Raw genomic sequence first — 22,549 nt, 5'->3', positions numbered from 1 at the left:
GTACTTTGTCCCGGCTACATGTCAGTGCCTCCGCTGCCGCGATTGAGATGTGTCCCCTGCGGGACACATCTCTACACATTGCTGCCACTGTTTCAGCGCTGGGATCCCATACTGGATCCCAGCGCTGGTGCATTCTCTAAAATGAAGTGGGGCCGGGAAGTGGCAGTATGTCATACCGCCATATACCGCCCCACTTCGACCACTGGTTGTACTTACCTCCAACTGTAAATGAGTTGCAAAGCAGTTCCTTGGGCACACAGCTACTCATGTACAGTTACCATCAGCGTGTTGTGGAGCAAAAGCCATTTTCTTGTAGCACACATCCTTCTTATTCAGGGGCATAGCCAGAACTTTGTAGGCCCCATGGCAACATTTTGAAGGGACACCTCCCCAATGCTTCTAGAAAGACCCCACTTTCCACATAGGTGTTTCATTTTATGCCCATTAGTATTTAACTAGTTTATTTTATGCAGCAGACAGTAATAATGCCCTGGTTCACCACATAGTGGTGCCCTAATTAATGTTATGCCCATAGAGGTGCTCTAGTTCACATTATACAACACAGTGCCACCAGTTCATATTATGCCACACTGTTTTCCCCCAAATTCACAATATTTCACATAGTAGTGTTACTAGTACACATTATGCAACACAGCGCCTCCAGTTCACATTATGATGTACAGGGAGCAAGGACCAACTAGGTCCTACCTGAAGGGGATACTGATTAATGCAGGGCATTCTTCTTAATTTAGGCACACTGTCCCTTTTTGGGACAGTCCTAATCTCAATTTCCACACCCCAGCTTCACAAAGAAGCCTACTCTCTGACAGAGCTGGGTTTACCGATTAGCTCAGCTGTGTCTGTGAGTGTGAATCAGGAGTGTGGGAGATGGATCATATAAGTGTGGAGCTTAACTAAGAGGGAGAGACATAGATCACCACTGGCAAGTCCCAATATCTTAGCAGGCAATTGAAAGTACTTAGTAGACAACTATATGAGCTGGGTCCAAGGCTCCCTAAGCCTCTAGGCCCCATAGCAATGGCATCCCTTGCGCCCAGTATAAGTATGCTCATGTCCTTATTCTCCCCAATATTTCCTCCATGGTGGATGGAAGGTAATGACATTATCACTCTTTTGTGAACTCCCTGTCCAGCTTCAGGGAGATTTCTACACACTTCAGTGAGTCAGGGAGATCACTATTTCAGGTATGACTCCATGACATTTAGGGATAGTTGGCAAGTATGGTATGGGGTCTAACTAATGTGACGACTGCCTGGGCTCCATAATTCCCATAAAGGAGTTCTCCAATAAAAAAGTTTATTTTGTGTCATATACTTTGAAGTAATTTTAATTTAAATATCCATAAATACATGGGAAACTATTTGAATATATAGGATCCATAGTAGACTGGAATCAGCCTAAATCATGCTGGTTTTAATTTGTCACAGAATCTGTATAATTTACATAAATCAATAATTAAAGGGATGGAATGAAATCAGTGCCCTATACCTTTTATACAAGTAAGGTGAGAATATAAAAATAATGTAAAATTAAAGAGCAACTTGAAGACCTCATCAGAGTGTTTGATACATTTCCCCCATAGTACCATAAAACAAACCTATACAGAGTCTATTCTCTCATTTCATTTTGGGAGTATGTTATACAAATACTATTATGTGTTTTAAACAAACTCTGGAGTTATTTTAATCCACTTTAATTTATATGGTGATTTTGCACATAAATATAACTAACCTGTTATGCTGGATAATTGTTCTAGTCCTTTGTCTGCATTAAGTCCTAGGGCAATAGTATGAATGGTCGCTCCACTATCTCTAACTTCATTTAAACATGTACTAATACCACCATCCTCTCCATCTGTTAACAACACAATCTCAGTTCCATGTGTGCTTCCATCAAGAAGTCTGTTAACCTGTATACATAGTTACAGACAAATAATATAACATTTTACATTTTATGGATTTTTAATATAATTGTTTATTAGAGATATTAAAATACAGAAAACAGAACAATTTCAAATCTTCAATCCGTCATTGCACCAGAGGTTCCCAAACGTAGTCCCCAAGGCTCCCCAACAGTTCAGGTTCTAGAGATATCTATGGTTGAGCACAGGTGACTTATTTAGCACCTCAGTCAATTTGATTTACCCACCTGTGCTCAACCATGGATATCTCTAAAACCTGAACTGTTGGGGAGCCTTGAGGACCGTGTTTGGGAACCTCTGTTGTATGTTATAGCTTCTTAGTTTGTAGTGGCAATTAATAGAATGAACTGAGCTGGAAATCTGTTTATATAGGTATTATATGCAGTTATTATTATATAATAATGGGTTACGTTACATTGTTATATTAGAATTTCAGTGGATTTGTTTTTATTTTTCCACAGCTTGCTTCTTTGCTGTACCCTATATATTTAAATAAGTCTCATGCTGTCAGAGCAGGTGTTATCTGGGTATACTACCCCCAGGCTCAGCTTTGAGGTCTTGTAATCTCTGAATTCAATAGAACTTGCTTTGGTCCTTGTTACCATGTCACATAATGTAATGATAAGTAAGTGCATAACCTTGATAACACAAGCTCAAAGTACATTAAAATGTTATTCACCCAGGACTGTAACGCTGGGTACACACTGGCCGAAATGTCAGCCATTCAATTGAATGGCCGATATATCGTGTGGGCGTCAGTCAATGTCTACAGACGATACATCTGGGAATGACATCCTTTACAGACATATCGCATCGGCTGTGCAGCACACACCCGTAGGCAGATATATCTGCTCATCGTGCTGTGTGTATGGACGGTCGGTCTACCTCCCGTACAATTCCTGCAGAGGCTGGCGGGGAGGGGGTCGTGGCGCGTCCTGCGGCCAGTGGGACCCGCAGCTAGAGGCAGTGATGGTTGTTCAGTGTGAGTGAACAACCATAATCTGCTGACAGATCTGCAGATCAGTTGACCTGCAGATATATCTTTCAAGTATGTACCCAGCTTTAGGTTCTGATTTGGTAACACCACAAAGTGATGTAGAGATCTTTGGTGAAAGAGGGGACATCTCACGGCTGGAACAATCTCCTGGGGCCTGTACCATAAATTGACAGCAGCCAAGGTAGTCTTGATGTGCCCAGGTACTTTGGGCACATTGTGGGACAACAGAGGTGCCAGTAAATACACCTGGCACTTTAACTGTCACAGGAAAGCAGATGTTGGTGTAGGTCGCATTCTGGACCTCATATTCTGGGGACCACTGAAAAATGTGACTCCTGTTTTGCCCCTACTAAAAATATTAAAATATCATAAATTATAGCAAGTGTAGGTTCTATTATAAATTCCCAAAATTATCCACACAAGTACACAATTAATACCCCAGAACAAGGACAAACACAACACCCTCAATACTGGAAAGGAAAAAAAATAGAATTAATTAAAATTATTTTAAATTAGTTAAATTATAATATAATAAAGTTAATGGGTGCAGTGATCCCAAGTGGCAAAATTCACATTCTACCTATTTATTAAACTGAGAGGTGTGTATTTTTCAATAATAAATACATCCATCGAGATTTCATATGCTCACAGTATCTTAGTAATATATCTCTCCATGTAAAGGGCCTACAGTATGTGGAATGTTTTGTTTCCAAAAACATTGACAGTTTGGAAGAAAACAGTAATGAGCATTAGGGATAACATTAGTGTCTGCCCTTCTGTAAGAAGACACTTGAGAGTTATGTAAAGATGACATAATATCATTCCCAGATGATAGTGGCTTGGACTGGGACAAGCATTCATCCCTTTTTTCTTTATGAAAGAAAGGTTTAGAATGCAGACTGAGGGCCTGATTCAGCAAGGAACGAAACTGCTTATATGCACACAGTTCAACTGCAATAGTATGCTAATTCATTGCAATCGCAATCCCGCCACAGCCTAATTTGCAGAGACTGCGAAAAGATTGGTACATTGGAGTACCATCGCAGCCTCATGCACAATTACACAAGGTCAGACATTACTCAGAAATTACTAACTTCAGTGCACGCTCTCAGGCCTCAGGCTGCGTAGGGCATCACAGTGGATAACTTATGCACACCCATGTAACAGCGTTCAAGCGCACTGGCACGCCAGCGTTTGGCCACCCACAAACAGTGCTTCCTGTCAATCACTACTAATGGCTAGTTTGCACACTGCGATGCATACGCATGCGCAGTACACAACAATGGGCCGATTGCATGCGTATAAGCAACTTTGGCCCTCATTCAGAGCCGTACGCTCTGAGCAGAGCGCACGCTCTGCATGAGGGCCGGGCTCCATTTTCATGGAGCGTCCTCCTGGACGCTCGTATAGCTGTGGGTCACCACCCACAGGCTATACGAGCGTGCATTTTGATGGCCGCGATGGTCGTGACCATCGCGACCATCGAAATTGCGAGCCGGAGCCTGCGGTTGAGGTTTTCAACCGCAAGCTCCGGAGTGATTTTGGCTCTATCAGAGCCAAAATCACTCCCACTGACATCACTAGTGATGTCAGTGGGCCGGCTTCTGACGGGAGGCGTTCCCGTGGGAACGCCCCCGTCAGGGAGGCACGCCCACCAAAGGGGGCGTGCTGTCAATCAACATTGACAGCACGCCCCCTTTGATCGGACACAACGAGCGAAGGAAAGTCCTTCGCTCGTCGTGTCTGGCGCATGCGCACGACGGAGCTCCCTCCGTCGTGCGCATGCTCAGTGCAGACCATCGACCCACTTGCGAGCGGACAGCCGCTCGCGAGTGGGTCTGAATCAGGCCCTTTGTTCCTTGCTGAATCAGGTCCTGAGAACTTGATTGTTCCTCCTCAATGGCTTCTTCATTTTACATGTTGCCATGACAGAGAACATAAGAATAAGACTGACAACCATCTTCCAAATCAGTGGTTTTGAACTCCAACACTCAAGTACCCCCAACAGGTCTTGTTTTGAAGAGTTCTATCTGTGGTAGCAGGTGGGATAATTACTGACCCAGTAAAATAACTGAACTCACCTGTATAAAGAAATCCACAAAACATGACCTGTTGGTCAGCTCCAATTGGCAATCTGATAGAATTACCAAATTTGCTGTTATGTGGGCAGTGAAAATTGTAACAAAAACTCTGATCTGGAAAAAAAAAATTGAACACAAGGTTCTTCAAGATACAGTTACACCCAACTGTTAATAGCGGGATTATATGTCTGAACTTGGCATAGACAGTAAGATTATGTGTGCCTCACCAACGGTCCTATTGTATCATGTAATCATCACTATGATTATAAGAGTAGTAAGAAATAATAAAATCACCTGAAAACCCATACGAACTCCAGCACAAATGTTTGTACCGCCAGATGCCACCTTTGGAAGATGCAACTTCAGCTTTTCACGGTCGAAAGTGTCAACTATTTTAACTAATGTAGATTTGATAGAGGCAGAAGAGGAGAATACAACAATTCCAACATAAGATCCAGGCTCAACAATTTGCATGACATATACTTCTGAGGCTTGGTACATGCGGCTAATGCGATCATGCTGCAGCGTTAAGGGAGAAAAGGAAACACTTTAGATCATAAACGTTATTATTTATAATATACTATCCGCATGTTAAAGATTAGTCTAATAATTAATATTTACTTTCAGCTGGCACAGTGGTAGTGCTTGATCCAGACTGGAAATTAGGAAACTATATATAACCAGTATTTTCGGCCTTTTCTGGGTTGCTAGCTACCCGGCAATGCAGTCTTTCTCTTTAATCATTGTCCCCTCTACTCCCTGTCTGTGTCTCTTTGCCCCCCTCCATTCCCATCTGTTTCTCTCTGTATGATATCTCTATCCCATTTTTCACTCACTCCCATCCCCGCCTGTCGCTACTTTTTTTATTTCTGTCTCCCATCTGTCTCTTTCGAATTGTGTTTTTATTTTCCGAATGTATAAATAACCTTGCTTGCCAACCACATGTTGTCAGTGGTGGAAGCTGGTTTTAGTTATTAAACATTACTCGTCCATATAATACATTGCCCAGTGCAGCATGTGAAAAAGGGAATGCTAAAACTATGGTCAGTGAGAAATCATCATGGGGGACTGGTTTTCTGAGAAACAAACACAGCCTGTAAAGTGACAGGAGCTGATTGGTTGGTATTTTATGGCTTAGTGCATCTACCCCATAGTGTACTGTGTATGGATTAGTGTGGTGTTCAAGGATATATCTATATCTCCAGAATGAACAGATCCTGGTTTATCATGATCACCAGAATCCCCCCCCCCCCCCTCCATTTCTGCACTTTCCATGCATCCGGAATCATTCCCCATCCAATGGCACCTGGTGCCAGCTGCTCATGTCTGCCAATCTTCATTACATAAGCTGGACACTTTTTAGTATTAGTCCCTGGGGTTATCAGAAGTAGCACATTGACCCTTTGCCCTGGGAATGGTAGATATAAAGGATAAGCGAGTGTGAAAGTACTGGAGACAAGGATAGAGCAGCATGAGAACAGGAAGGTGTAACTTACAGTCTACTACAGTCTACAGGATTACTACCACTGAGTGCCAGTAGGTGGATCTTACAGTCTAGGAGGATTACTACCACTGAGTGCCAGAAGGTGGCACTTACAGTCTAGGAGGATTACTACCACTGAGTGCTATAAAGTGGAGCTACAGTCTAGGAGGATTACTACCACTGAGTGCCAGAAGGTGGAGCTACAGTCTAGGAGGATTACTAACACTGAATGCCAGAAGGTGGAGTTTACAGTGTAGCAGGATTACTACCACTGAGTGCCAGATAGTGGAGCTTACAGTTTAGGACACAGGTTCTCAAACTCGGTTCTGCAGAAGGTGAAATTTACAGTCTAGGGCGGTTACTACCACTAAGTGCCAGTTTCACTTACAATGTACAAAGAGGTGGCCTGATTTAAATATACAAGACTCTATTTATCAAGTAGTAAAGAAACTATTTTTGGAAAATGGCTAATTTACTGATATGTTCAATTCATCCAAGTCTTAAGGCTGGAGAAATTAGAGAGATGAGATGACATTAACTATACCTGGCAATGGGGAAAAGCGAATGTGGAGAGACTTTGCTGGGTCTCTTTTGGGTTAAACAACTATGCACATGTTCAGACATCACTTGCAACATATGGCTACTGGCAAATAAGTGGAACACTGCAAAGTAGACACCACTAGCCAGGATCCAAATATGTATCGCTACAAGAAGATAAAATATATTACTTTTTGCAGACTAAATAGAGCCCAAAGCATGTGATGACACTGGTAGCACTGTCCAGCCACTTTTGATTGAGTATTTCCTGTGGGTTGGGTATAGGATGCCGGCGCTCAGGATCCAGGCGGTCAGAATCCTGACACCGGCATCCTGGCAGGGTTAGGATAACGATACCTGTCGGTAGGTATCCTAACCGTTCTCCTTATCCATCCTCCCCGGTGCCTAAACCTATGCTCCCACCTAGTGCCTAAACCTAACCTCCCCCTCCCTGCACTCTAAACCTAACCTCCCCCTCCCTGCACCCTAAACCTAACCCTCCCCCTAGTGCCTAACCCTAACCTTAACCATCCTCCTAACACTGATACCTACCGAAGGGATGCCGGCAGTCGGGATGCCGGTGCCGGGATTCTGGCACCGGTATTATTCTAAGCGCCGACATCCCCTGTGCTGGTGTACTGAACCTTTCCGGTATGTAATGACCCTTCCAACTAATAGTACATTAGAATTGTGGCTATATTTTGTCAAGTTACAACAGTCTATTTGGATTATTTGTCAAATCCATTTGAATTAAAGAAAGGAAGTAGATTCCCATTGGTTTTATAAAGCGGAAAACAACAGATGTGGGGCTGTTTGTAATTCATTATGTTTTATATGGAAAATGTGCATTTCACATTTATTACTAACACTGTCTAGTCACTGTTCTTTCTTGTGTTTATTACACTTCATTAATGCAACTTTTACATTTAAACAGTTTGAAGCCGATCTCTATGCTTTGTTACACAGACTGACTGACAATCTTCTGAGGTTATAATATCACTGTGTTTTTAGTTGGATATTTCTTGAGACATGTGAAGCTCAAAATAAGCATAAGACCTGGATTTTTGTGAGAGAATATTTTTTGTACATTTGGTGTGCACAATACATCAAACACTTAACCAGACTCTATTAGGGGAAGTCAATAGTTTTTTTGGCATCTTGAGTAATGTGCATCTATCAGAGCAATTCAGTTCTTTGTTTTAAAGATGCCCATTAGCCACGGCAGGCACATTTTTTCTCCCAGGCCCCTGAGGTGTAAGAATAAATGTGTGCAAAGTCTATAGTTGGGTGCCCAAAGCAGGACTTTAGATGCCCAAACTAGGAGTTTAGTCGGTTTTAGCTGCTTTGTGCGGCTAAACCCAGTGCTACTGGGCGTGTTAAACACTAATGGGCGTCTGTCAGAGAAACAATTGAATTGCTCTGATAGACGCCCATTAGTTAAGATGTCCAAAATAACTATTGAATTCCCCCCATATGCGGATTGTACAGTATAATTTGGGTGCTTTAGGAATACTGCAAATATGACAAAAGAGCTATAAATCAGGCCCACAGGGTATATAACCTTGCTACATTTGTATGTTTTATGGGCTACATTGATATGACATAAGTGCTCGTTACCCTCATGAATTATGTAGAGATAGTGCATATGCTCACCCCTGACCCTACCTCTACTCCTCTATCACAGGGTCTGCAGTACTGAGCACCTCTTCTCCTACCATACTTCATCCATTATCTACCCCCCCCCCTCCCAAGATGTGTGTATATCTCCATTGTTCACCCCACTGGCTCTGTCTTACTCTTTGTATTTTAGTTTCTTTATAATTTTGTATATGTACTTCTCTCCATATGTCTGTATAGCTATTCACCCCTTTATGTATGTATGCATCTTTCTCCTCTTTGCTTGTCTGTTAATGTATTTCTCCTCTTTATATATCTGTCTGTAACTTTGTATGTGAACCTCTGTTTACCCATCTATCTCTCTTTGCCCCCCACCCCCCTTTGTGTTTGTGTGTCTCAGCATTGTGTGTCTGTCTTGTATTGCTCCTTTTTTTGTCTGTCTCTCTAAACCCATCTTATTATATATCACCCACCCACCTACCACCTAAAGTATAGAAACATCCAGAGAAACCCATATTCTTCTCAGTCCATGGATATTATCTTCACACTGACTAGAATGACATGTATTATGTATTATTTACACTAGTGTAATTTTACACCATTTTGTTTTAATTTTTTTTGATTGTTTATTAAATATGTTTTAATAGTGCTCCATTCTATATTGATTTTTATTATAGACACTTTGGAGGAATACTTTTCCAGAGCTGATTATCCTCAACAAGTTTTTGATTGGAACTATGGGAGTATGGATGGTGGTGAGGAGGTGAGGGAAGGGGTTGAGGATTTGATTTATGATGGTGCCACTGTTCTAATTACCTGGGTAATAAACACCAATAACATTGCAGAAGTCCAGGGGGCAACAGAGTACTGGTGAGCTTATCCAGATCTAAAGGAAAATGGCCTATATTTGTGAAAGCCAGTAGTAGGCCAGGCAATTGGTGTTTATGAAAGTCTTTAAGGGTCAAACTTCCTCAGCCAGAAGGCTGGCTTGAAAATGTATATACTTCCACATAAATAATCCATACCTGCTGCATGCTTCCTGAGACATCAAGAACCAAGGTAACCACTCTATTGTTATACTGCAGCAATGAGAATACAGGAGCTACAACACTTGTACTCTTTACTGGAGAAGAGGATGTCATGTCCGCAGACTTCATAATGATGTCCCATGTGCTCTGGTAGTTACATAATCTGTTTTGCTCATTTGGAGCTTCTGTGTTATGGTTGGTTTTATCACAAAACATATTCACCTGAAAATAATAATACACAGACAATATAGTACTTATTAATATATTAAGAACTATAAACAATAGAACTTGTCAAAAAATTCTAAAATCAATTCAAACTCCAAGACAAGAAATGGATTTATTTGCCAATTACAGTAAGTGATTTCAGTTCAGGGCATTTAGATTGTTACTTTAATTCTATAGTGAGCAATGTCCAACATATTTCAAAGAAGCCTATTAAAATAAATTGTATATTTACACAAAATATAGCTTTCAATTTATCCATTCCCCAATATCATTATGAGTCATTAACACATCAATCCTATGGGGAGGTGCACCCAAGAATAAGATAATATCAGCAAGAAGAACATGAAAATATCTATTCTACTCTCCTATAGCAGTGGTTTTTAAACTCAGTCATCAAGACCCCAAACAGGTCACGTTTTCCAAGTCACCTAGCAGGAGCATAGGTGCATTCATCACTCACTGATACAATTTAAAAGATCCACAGGTGGAGTTAATTATTTCACTTGTGATGCTGTGAGGAGACCTGGAAAACATGCACTGTTTGGTGTCCTGAGGACTGAGTTTGAGAACCTGTGTCCTATAGGGAACTTACGGATTACAAATATTTACATTTTAAGGCAGAGGTTCCCAAACTTGGTCGTCAAGGCACCCTGTCCAGGTTTTAGGGCTATCCATGCTTGACCACAGGTGAGTTAATTAGTACCTCAGTCAATTTGATTTAACCACCTGTGCTAAATGTGGATGTATCTAAAACATGAACTGTTGGGAAGCCTTTAGTACCGCGTCTGGGAACCTCTGTTTTAAGGTATTTTTTTTTATCATTTATAAACCTAGTTAAAAAAAAATCACTTACTGGGTCCAGTGCCTGATTATACATAATAGATTCATTAACAATCTGGTCTTTGTTTGGATAAAATTCACAGCCCTCCTCGTAGACTCCAGTCACTTTGTCTATTTCACAATTCTCTTTATTACATTTATCTCCTAGACAAACTTCAATCTTACTTGATCCACCAATACTCAAAGGGCATCTGACAAAATATAGAGATGCAAATGTTATGTTTATCTAATTATCACCATAGGCACCTGGATAATTCTCATTGCTGAAGCACACAGTAGGATCTCATTCTGATTTGGATACAAACTAGGAGTGTGTACCGGCCACCTTTTGTGTTTTGGTTTTGGATCTTGATCTTTCTTCGTGTTTTGGATCTGGATTGGTTTTGCCAAAACCACCCTTCCGTGTTTTGGGTTCTGTGTTTGGTGTTTTTGATCTGTATTTTTTTATTTTTTTTAAATAAAAACTGCTAAAAGCACAGAATTTGTGGATTTTTCTGCTCCTATGCTATTATTAATCTCAATAACCTTAATTTCCACTAATTTCCAGTCTATTCTGAACACCTCATACCTCACAATAGTGTTTTTATGTCCAAAAGGTTGCACCGAGGTAGCTGGATGACTATGCTAAGCGACACGAGTGGGTGGCACAAACACGTGGTCCATCTAGGAGTGACACTGCAGTGGCAGACAGGATGGCAGTTTGAAAAACTAGGCCCCAAACAGTACATAATTCAAAGAAAAAAAAGAGGTGCAAGATGGAATTGTCCTTGGGCCCTCCCACCCACCCTTATGTTGTATAAACAGGACATGCACACTTTAACAAACTAATCATTTCAGCACCAGGGTCTGTCACACGACTGTGGCTGAAATGATTGGTTCGTTTGGGCCCCCACAAAACAAGCTGGCAATTAATCTGTCCCTGCACAAACGGGCTCTACGGAGGCAAGATGTAGTCCTCATCCTCCTCATCCACCAATTCCTCACCCTCTTCAGGATGAGTACATTCTCATCCTCTCAGAGTATTAATTCGTCCCCGCTGGAATCCACCACCACAGGTCCCTCTGTACGTTCTGGAGGCTGGTCTCCCTGGAAGAGTTGATAATTAATTTTTATGAACATCATCTTCTCCACATTTTGTGGAAGCAACCTCCTATGCCTTTCGCTGACAAGGTTCCCGGCTGCACTAAACAGTCTTTCGTAGTACACACTGGAGGGGGAGCAACTCAGGTAAAATAGAGCCAGTTTGTACAGGGGCCTCCAAATTGCCTCTTTTTCCTGCCAGTACAGGTACAGACTGTCTGACATGCCTACTTGGATGCTGTCACCGATGTAATCCTCCACCATTCTGTCAATGGTGACAGTATCATATGCAGTGACAGTAGACTTGTCAGAAATTGTTGGCACGTCCTTCAGTCCGGACCAGATGTCCAAACCGGCCCTTGACTTATGACACAGGCACACACTTTGCGCTGCTGCTGTGTTGATGCATGTGCAGCTACTGCGCATACATTTCACACACAAACACAGAAAAAAAAGAATTGTTTATTTTTTGTGGAGTGCACTTTAGGGGTTACACCACCCTTTAATAGACTTATGGGAAACAGGTGCACGCTTGGTGCTGCTCCTTTGTTGATGCACGTACAGTGCACACAATTCACAAACACAGAAGAAAATGTTTTATTTTTGTTGGAGTGCACTTTGGGGGTTACACCACCCTTTAACAGACAGACGCACGCTTGTCGCTGCTGCTTTGAGGATGCAGGTGCGGCTACAGTCCACACAATTCACAAAGACAGAAAAAAAAAGAATTTTTTATTTTTTGTGGAGCGCACTTTGAGGGTTACACCACCCTTTAACAGACAGACACACGCTTGTCACTGCTGCTTTGAGGATGCAGGTGCGGCTACTGCGCATACATTTCACACACAAACCCAGAAGAAAAGAAGATTATTTTATTTTGGTTGGAGCGCACTTTGGGGGTTACACCACCCTTTAACAGACAGACGCAGGCTTGTCGCTGCTGCTTTGAGGATGCAGGTGCGGCTACAGCCCACACAATTCACAAAGACAGAAAAAAGAAGAATTTTTTATTTTTTTTGGAGTGCACTTTGGGGGTTACAGCACCCTTTAACGGACAAGCCATCCGGCCCTTTACTTATGACACAGGCGCATGCTTGGAGTGATGCATGTGCAACCACAGTGCACACAATTCACAAACAGAGAAAATAATTCCTCCACCATTCTGTCAGTGGTGACAGTATCATATGCAGTGACAGTAGACATGTCAGAAATTGACATTGTAGGCACGTCCTTCAGTCCGGACCTAATGTCCAAACCGGCCCTTGACTTATGACACAGGCGCACCCTTGGCGCTGCTGCTGTGTTGATGCACATGCGGCTACTGCGCATACATTTCACACACAAGCACAGAAAAAAAAGAATTGTTTATTTTTTGTGGAGTGCACTTTGGGGGTTACACCACCCTTTAATAGACTTATGGGACACAGGTGCACGCTTGGTGCTGCTCCTTTGTTGATGCACGTACAGTGCACACATATCACAAACACAGAAGAAAATGTTTTATTTTTGTTGGAGTGCACTTTGGGGGTTACACCACCCTTTAACAGACAGACGCACGCTTGTCGCTGCTGCTTTAAGGATGCAGGTGCGGCTACAGTCCACACAATTCACAAAGACAGAAAAAATTTTTATTTTTTATTTTTTGTGGAGCGCACTTTGAGGGTTACACCACCCTTTAACAGACAGACGCACGCTTGTCACTGCTGCTTTGAGGATGCAGGTGCGGCTACTGCGCATACATTTCACACACAAACCCAGAAGAAAAGAAGATTATTTTATTTTGGTTGGAGCGCACTTTGGGGGTTACACCACCCTTTAACAGACAGACGCACGCTTGTCGCTGCTGCTTTGAGGATGCAGGTGCGGCTACAGCCCACACAATTCACAAAGACAGAAAAAAGAAGAATTTTTTATTTTTTTTGGAGTGCACTTTGGGGGTTACAGCACCCTTTAACGGACAAGCCATCCGGCCCTTTACTTATGACACAGGCGCACGCTTGGTGTGATGCACGTGCAACCACAGTGCACACAATTCACAAACAGAGAAAATAATTCCTCCACCATTCTGTCAGTGGTGACAGTATCATATGCAGTGACAGTAGACATGTCAGAAATTGACATTGTAGGCACGTCCTTCAGTCCGGACCTAATGTCCAAACCGGCCCTTGACTTATGACACAGGCGCACCCTTGGCGCTGCTGCTGTGTTGATGCACATGCGGCTACTGCGCATACATTTCACACACAAACACAGAAAAAAAAGAATTGTTTATTTTTTATGGAGTGCACGTTGGGGGTTACACCACCCTTTAACAGACTTATGGGACACAGGCGCACGCTTGGTGCTGCTCCTTTGTTGATGCACGTGCAGCCACAGTGCACACAATTCACAAACACAGAAAATATTTTTTTATTTTGTTTGGAGTGCACTCTGGGGGTTACACCACCCTTTAACGGACAAGCCAGCCGGCCCTTTACTTATGGGACACAGGCGCACCCTTGGCGCTGCTGCTGTGTTGATGCACATGCGGCTACTGCGCATACATTTCACACACAACCACACAAAAAAAAGAATTGTTTATTTTTTGTGGAGTGCACTTTGGGGGTTACACCACCCTTTAATAGACTTATGGGACACAGGTGCACGCTTGGTGCTGCTCCTTTGTTGATGCACGTACAGTGCACACATATCACAAACACAGAAGAAAATGTTTTATTTTTGTTGGAGTGCACTTTGGGGGTTACACCACCCTTTAACAGACAGACGCACGCTTGTCGCTGCTGCTTTAAGGATGCAGGTGCGGCTACAGTCCACACAATTCACAAAGACAGAAAAATTTTTTATTTTTTATTTTTTGTGGAGCGCACTTTGAGGGTTACACCACCCTTTAACAGACAGACGCACGCTTGTCACTGCTGCTTTGAGGATGCAGGTGCGGCTACTGCGCATACATTTCACACACAAACCCAGAAGAAAAGAAGATTATTTTATTTTGGTTGGAGCGCACTTTGGGGGTTACACCACCCTTTAACAGACAGACGCACGCTTGTCGCTGCTGCTTTGAGGATGCAGGTGCGGCTACAGCCCACACAATTCACAAAGACAGAAAAAAGAAGAATTTTTTATTTTTTTTGGAGTGCACTTTGGGGGTTACAGCACCCTTTAACGGACAAGCCATCCGGCCCTTTACTTATGACACAGGCGCACGCTTGGTGTGATGCACGTGCAACCACAGTGCACACAATTCACAAACAGAGAAAATAATTCCTCCACCATTCTGTCAGTGGTGACAGTATCATATGCAGTGACAGTAGACATGTCAGAAATTGACATTGTAGGCACGTCCTTCAGTCCGGACCTAATGTCCAAACCGGCCCTTGACTTATGACACAGGCGCACCCTTGGCGCTGCTGCTGTGTTGATGCACATGCGGCTACTGCGCATACATTTCACACACAAACACAGAAAAAAAAGAATTGTTTATTTTTTATGGAGTGCACGTTGGGGGTTACACCACCCTTTAACAGACTTATGGGACACAGGCGCACGCTTGGTGCTGCTCCTTTGTTGATGCACGTGCAGCCACAGTGCACACAATTCACAAACACAGAAAATATTTTTTTATTTTGTTTGGAGTGCACTCTGGGGGTTACACCACCCTTTAACGGACAAGCCAGCCGGCCCTTTACTTATGGGACACAGGCGCACGCTTGGCGCTGCTCCTTTGTTGATGCACATGCAGCCACAGTGCACACAATTCACAAACACAGAAAATAATTTTTTATTTTGCTTGGAGTGCACTTTGGGGGTTACAGTACCCTTTAACTGACAAGCCAGCCTGCCCTTTACTTATGGGACACAGGTGCACGCTTGGCGCTGCTCCTTTGTTGATGCATGTGCAGCCACAGTGCACACAATTCACAAACACAGAAAATAATTTTTTATTTTGTTTGGAGTGCACTTTGGGGGTTACAGCACCCTTTAACGGTCAAGGCAGTCGGCCCTTTACTTATGACACAGGCACACGCTTGGCATTAGTTTGTTGAGGTACGTGCGGCTACTGCGCACACAAATCACAAACACAGAAAAAAAAAAAAAATTTTTGGAGTGCACTTTGGGGGAGCACCCCTGATGCACTGATCACCCCCTGGACAACACTACAGCACCCCTCTAGGACTACAGCCTTTATGGGACACTGCACAACACAGTCCAGCCAGCCCCTATAGACTTTTGAGTGGACACAGTCCCTATGGAAAACTGACTGCACAACACAGCCCAGCCAGCCCCTATGACAGCAGCACAACACAGCCCAGCAAGCCCCTATGGACAACAGCAGCACAACACAGCCCAGTCAGCCCCTATGGACTGAGTGGTCACAGCCCCTATGGACAACAGCAGCACAACACAGCCAAGCCAGCCCTAGCTCCCACCCTCCCTCTTCACTGTCCACAGACGGAGTGAGAAATGGCGCCGACGAGGGGACCTTTTGTAGAATCCAAAACCCGCGAGATCCGGAAGGCGGGATGATGACGTTTTGCCTCGATTTCAGTTCCGAGTCAGGCGGGAAAAGTCGAGCCTGACTTGGATATGACTCGGATCGGGGTGGCTCGGGGGGGTTCGGATTTCAGAAATCCGAACCCGCTCATCCCTAATATAAACAGGAGTTTTTGTTTTTTAGTGTGCATGTGGGTCTTTTTTGGAATGTGCCTAATTGTTTGTGAATGTAACTTTCTCCAAATGTAAGTCTATAGATTAACAAGCCAACCTGGTGGATCCTGAGGGGGTGCAAGATCTTGCTACTTTTCATGGTGGGAGATGGGTGTATGGGGTGCATCTTGTTGACTGTAGGCCAGGTGCAGTTTTGGGCCTTGTACTGCACCCTCAAAAACAAGTTATTGTTTTGCATGACTGTATATTTGCACTGACCTTCAAGATAGAGCACATTTACAGGGAGAGCCATAATTAGTATTTGGCTGCAGAGCCTTTTTCTCCAGGCAAATGAGCTTTTTCTCCCCTCTTTTTTATTCTTACACGTGCTCAGAAGTGCCAAAGATTGCACCTCTGCCCATACTTTCAATGAGACAACAGGGATAATTCTGAGTCAGATAGGTCTAAGTGCACGGAGGCAAATGGTGAATTTTAGCATAGAGAACATGTGCAGAAACTAATTTGTGCATTTGTGTGTATGTTCGTTTTATTCGAAGTCGGATGTAACTTGGTGGGATCTGTCTTTCCATGAAATAGGGTGTTTCGGGGCCAGTACTGGACTGTGGCAATGTGATCGCACATTGCCACTCTGACATGTGATAGTGTTGTGGGATTGTCCTTGGTGTGTTTTGAAAGCTCAGTGTGATTCTGAGTCATGTGTACAGGGAAGGGAAATCTAGCATGGGTTCCGCCACCACATGCTTGAATCTTGTATTAGTTGAGACTGAGTCTGGCTTCCATGGCTGCCCACAATTGCAGGCACTTGGCACATGATTCAGAATCATCCTCAATGTACAGTATGTAGACTCTAGGGGCACTTTATACCCATGTGATAAAACTCATTAAAATGTACAATAACTGCAAATCGAATAAATATAGGGCCTGATTCAGAGCCGGACGCTATTTGCGAACGGTCGTTCAGAAAAAGGGGATGGCTATTTAAATTGAGCGCTCGCTCTTTGCGGTCTGTTGACGCCTCTATGTCTGAGCGAGCGAACAAAACATGTGCTCGCTATTTTGTAAAGACGCCCCCTGGCCGTTCGCATCATACGTCATCTCCGCTATTTATTAGATTAATCGAGTACATCGAAAGGCGTCTGAACTGCTCGCAGTGCTTGTGGTAGGTTTTACTTCCTGCAATCACTGCGAGCAGTTCAGGCTAAAAGACAACCAAGTGACGTGGTCGATGACGCTGCTTTGTTAATTGTGCACACCCATTAAACGCCCGTTTTGACCGTTTGGCATGCCTGCGTTCTGATCTCCACTCTCCGTTTTCAAGCACCTTCCCCTGTTACCACCCACAAACGCCTCATTCTGTCACTCAAATTTGCAGGCCCTCGCTGTTTTGCGAGCGCACGATTTCCGAACGCAATGACTGGTTGGCACATGCGCATTACGACCCATACGCATGCGCAGATGTGCGATTATCGCTCGGAGTGAGCGAGCGGCCGCTTACGAGCGGCTCTGAATCAGGCCCATAGTCCCAATGTTCTCATATTAGGGAATTATATAAGTTGAATGAGGCTTAATCATATAACATTGTATAAGTAGTAAAGTGTAATAGTGGTATATGAAGAGGGTGTCCTAAAGTGATTGGTGGAACTGTAAAGTGCTGTTATTTTCTTTCCATCATTTATGGGAGCACTTGGTAAAAATGGAAAAGTGGATCCTTAGCTCTTAAATAACGGCTTGATTCAGAGTCGTACATAAACCCGATGGTCTATGCACAAGATCGGCCTTGCACAAGATTTGCAGGGCCCATGTGCAGATCACTGACTATGACGGCAGTCACAGTCCCCCCTAAGCCGAAGCATGATTGGCATACTGTGGATGTTTGGAGGCAGGGAAGGGACGGTGAGGGCCAGTGTTCTTGAAAATGGGGACGTGTCTGCCGCATTTTCATGGTGAGCCAAGGCCAGTGTCTGCATCTTCCAACACAGATTTCCTGGCCCCAGCAGAGCGAAAAACACCGGCCATCCTGCATAACCTGGGATTACTCAGATGACAGATATTTTGCAGATGATTCTATGCTGCATCCTCGGACACAGCACCGGTTCACAGAAGGCAGCAGGAGGCGTATGTCTACACAAGACAACTCCTGCATCATTATCATATTATCACACAGCAGCTGATTTCAAAGACGTATCTGCTGAGTGTATTGTGTCCATCTTTGAATCAGACACTAAATGAGATGTCCTGCAACATATTATCAAGTTAGTAAATGACCGTCAATGAGGGGTAAAACTACCCCCATGAAAGGAGTTGGTATAAATGCAAAACAGTCATCGTATTTATAAATTTCAGTCTTCCATGTAAAAGATTATTAGTCTTTCCTGAACAATATAGCAACACATTTAGAGCAATTACATCCAACATGCATTCAACAATGCATCAGACCCTTGCTGTATGCTGTAGATGTCAGAGTTGCAACTTATTTTTTTTGCTATTTCTGTGGGATTCTGTGGTATTCTGCCTATCTTTGCACAATATAGCAATGAAAATTGCTTGATTGATACTATTTATGCTAAATAAAAGTGCAGATATAACAGCCTATAAGGGGTCTATTTATCCTCATAATGGCAAATGCATTTTTTTCTAGATCATAACTTATCAGTGATACAGAATAACGTTTCACCACAATTTACCATTATTTTATCAATGTGGCAGTTGATCGATACTCAGCTGATAAAGGAATAACATCTAGAGTGATAAGAGTTACTTAAGAGGGCCGTAGCTTGTGTGAAACTGGAAGTTTAATTTCAGCTTCCAGTTCCAGTTAATGTAAATGTTAAATTATATTTAACTCCTTTAACCAGACTATAATATTAATTTTCTCTGGATTTGGCAATAGTCCCATTGATTTTGAAGTCTTAAAGCCTGGAAAAAATTGTTACATTATTATTGTATTTCAGTACAGTTCATCTATTAGTTAATGCCATCCTGAAATCAGAGCTTTAGATACTTGATAATAAGGCCTACTCATGCAATGCAATGGAAAATCTTTGCCGGTGATAATCCTTTCTATAACATCACTCCCTGGTATGGTTTTTTCACGCTTTGAAAACTAAAACCCCAGGTGTTAGACAGGCTCTATATGGCTGTTCTTCTTTCAGACATAACAGTGAGAAATACATAAACACAATGCAATAATTTATTTCCTTATATAACATAAACATTTGAGCCCAATAGGACAAGCCGACTGGAGGGCGAATAAAGGTGCTGTCCTTTTGGAACCACATAACTCACTGCCAACAATTACTGAATACTCTAACACTGAAGACTGATCCTTAAGCATTGTAAAGTGTGCATTTGAGTTTACTCCAGTGTGGCAAAGGATTTAGAGGGGTATTTATCAAGCTGGGAGAGAGATAAAATTGTGAGAGATAAAGTACTAACCAATCAGCTTCCAATGTACATTTTGCAGGCTGTGTTTTTATAAAATGATAGGAGCAGATCGGTTGGTAATTTTTTTTTATAATTTTATCTCTCTCCTAGCTTTGATCAATACTCCCCAAAATGGGAATGTCAGGTAGACAAATAGTGGTGATCTCCTTGACTCCCTGAAGAGTCTAGAATTCTCCCTGAGTCCAGGCTAAAGGTATCTGTACATATCTATCTGTATACATTTTGTCACAAATTCAGTTTTACCTGGTTGCCTCCGCATTGCCTTTTTTACTAAGGTAGAAGGGAATATCATTGTTGTACTCATCAAACACTCCCCATCTCAGATGAGCCCATTCATGGACAAACACTTGTCCTGTAAAGAGAAATCACATGTTCATGAATTGCTGACAGCCACTCTGGTTCCAGTATATACACTATGCTAAGAACTGCTAGAACTGCTATGTTCTGTTAGACAATAAAAAATTCTACTCATATAAGGAAATTCTAAGTGATGTAATCACTGACTGTTCACTTGGTGAAGTGACAACTTCTAAAAAGACCTGGGGATAGAGGCCCTGATTCAGAGCCGGACGCTCTGACAAAGCGCTCGCTCTGAATCAGGGCCGTCCCTCTTACTTTTTGGAGCGGCCTCCTGGCTGCTCGCATAGCTGTGGGTAACCAAAATGATGGTTGCGATGGTCAAGACCATCGCGACCATCGGGCTTGCGATGAGACCCTAAAGTAGGGTCTCGTCTGCAGCAAGCCCTGGAGTGCTTTTGGCTCTATCAGAGCCAAAAGCACTCCCACTGACATCACTAGTGATGTCAGTGGGGCCGGCCCCAGATGGTAGGCGTTCCCATTGGAATGCCTCTGTCTGGGCAGCCACGCCCCCGGCATGCCCACCAAAGGGGGCGTGCTGTCAATCACCATAGACAGCACGCCCCCTTTGGTGCGAGACCCATAACAACGGCTTGGCTGACGTTATTCGGGTTTCGCGCATGCGCACGACGGAGCTGCCTCCGTCGTGTGCATGTGCACTTGGGCAACATCGACCAACTTGCGAGCGATCAGTGCTCGCGAGTGGGTCTGAATCAGGCCCAGTCTCCCAAATGCTAACATGTAACACTATGGGGTCTATTCATCATGATAATAAAATCATGAGTGATATTTTAGCTTTGAACTCGCCACGAGTTCATTGTTAAATTTAATCCTATTCATCACTCCTCTATGACAAAAGTATCACTTCTGAAAAGATGCTATTTCTGCGATTACATCTTTTCGGAAATGTGATGGTTTTCCTCTGTCGGTGTCCCCTCTTTGCCTGCATCGTCTCCACACACTGTGCCCCCCCAGCTCCTCTCTATGGTGTCCCAACACCCCTGCTGCCGACTCCTCTGTAATGTGTCCCTGGTGTCATTAACCCCCTCCTCCATGGCCGCAGGTGTCAGTGCTGGCCCCCTCCCCCTGCTGCCGCCATTGTCGGTGCAGCCCCCTCCCCCTACGGCAGCCAGTATCAGCATCGGCTCCTCTCCCCACTGTCGCTGGTGTCAGCTGATCCCCCCTCCCTCCTCCGCTGCCGCTGGTGTCAGTGCCGGCAGATCCTCCCTCCCTATCCCCACTACTGCTGGTATCAGTGCTGGCCTATCCCCCCCTCCCTCCCCCCACTGCCTCTGGTATCAGTGCTGGCCAATTCCTCCCCTCCCTCCCCTCGCTGTCACTGGTGTCAGTGCCGGCCGATCCCCCCTCTATGAATTCCTACCTATCTATACACCCTAAATGTCGCTATTTAGCGTTATAAGTCGCACAAGAAATAATTGCTTTCCAGACTTTGATTGTGGTTCCAAAGTACAAAAAGATATTATTTAACAAAAAGCATATAGTTACACGCTGCTAAATACAATTAGCGCAAACAAATTATACAATCACTAGGTAAAGTTGAACACATACGCATGCGCTCTGGATCCAGATTTCCGGCATCAAAGGTGAAACCTCCGTCAATAGCAAGAAAATGATGACTAGCTAACAGATTCAGAGAGCCTGCTTATGTACTCTTACAGAAATAGGCAACACAATAGATCAAGTTGGCATAATCCCACTGGTTCTTCTTCCTGGTTCTTCCGTTACGATGCAGTTCATAGGTCAGTTTGTATTGTAATAGTTCAGCCTCCAACAGCTTCTTTGTGTCCGTTTTTCCGCCGAAGAACAAAGTGTAAACTGGCTAATTACATTACATTTACAGAGAACATTTCAATGCTTATCTCTCTATGATCCATAATTTGCAGATGCATGTTGCAATTTCCTCGCCGATGGAACCGGAAATCTGCAAATAAACAGTGGTTCAGAGTGGCACCAAACACGGTCTGCTTATGATGTACTAAACCGGAGATCTTAAATACAGTCGCTTTATTACATAAGTAATAATAAATAAAACCTTAGATATTAACCTTAATGCTAGGGAATCCTTCCTATGTAAGTGTAAGTGTGCAATGTATAAGTGTAAGGATATTAAGAAAAGACGCTAGTTAGCGTTGTGCATCTACTTGTTTGTGGAGTAAACCGTGGTACGTGTTTTGCAGGACTGTTCATATTAAACGTTTTAATAAATGTATGTATTTATATAATGAGGAC

General features: G+C 43.3%; 1 protein-coding gene across 1 annotated transcript in view; it reads right to left on the bottom strand.

Annotated features, from left to right (window-relative positions):
* Positions 1 to 22,549, bottom strand: part of LOC148540818 (calcium-activated chloride channel regulator 1-like) — a 98,316-nt gene that overhangs the window by 20,359 nt on the left and 55,408 nt on the right. Inside the window, exons 5-9 of the mRNA XM_088481930.1 lie at positions 20,186 to 20,294; positions 10,764 to 10,941; positions 9,683 to 9,907; positions 5,315 to 5,539; positions 1,753 to 1,930 (exon numbers count right to left, since the gene is read on the bottom strand). Of these exons, the coding sequence (XP_088338056.1) occupies positions 1,753 to 1,930; positions 5,315 to 5,539; positions 9,683 to 9,907; positions 10,764 to 10,941; positions 20,186 to 20,294 (915 nt within the window). The remainder of the gene's footprint in view (positions 1 to 1,752; positions 1,931 to 5,314; positions 5,540 to 9,682; positions 9,908 to 10,763; positions 10,942 to 20,185; positions 20,295 to 22,549) is intronic.

This window comes from Taudactylus pleione, unplaced genomic scaffold (assembly GCF_031769625.1).
Source record: "Taudactylus pleione unplaced genomic scaffold, aTauple2 ptg000017l, whole genome shotgun sequence".
NCBI lineage: Eukaryota > Metazoa > Chordata > Amphibia > Anura > Myobatrachidae > Taudactylus > Taudactylus pleione.
This window is presented reverse-complemented; position numbering and strand designations above follow the sequence as displayed.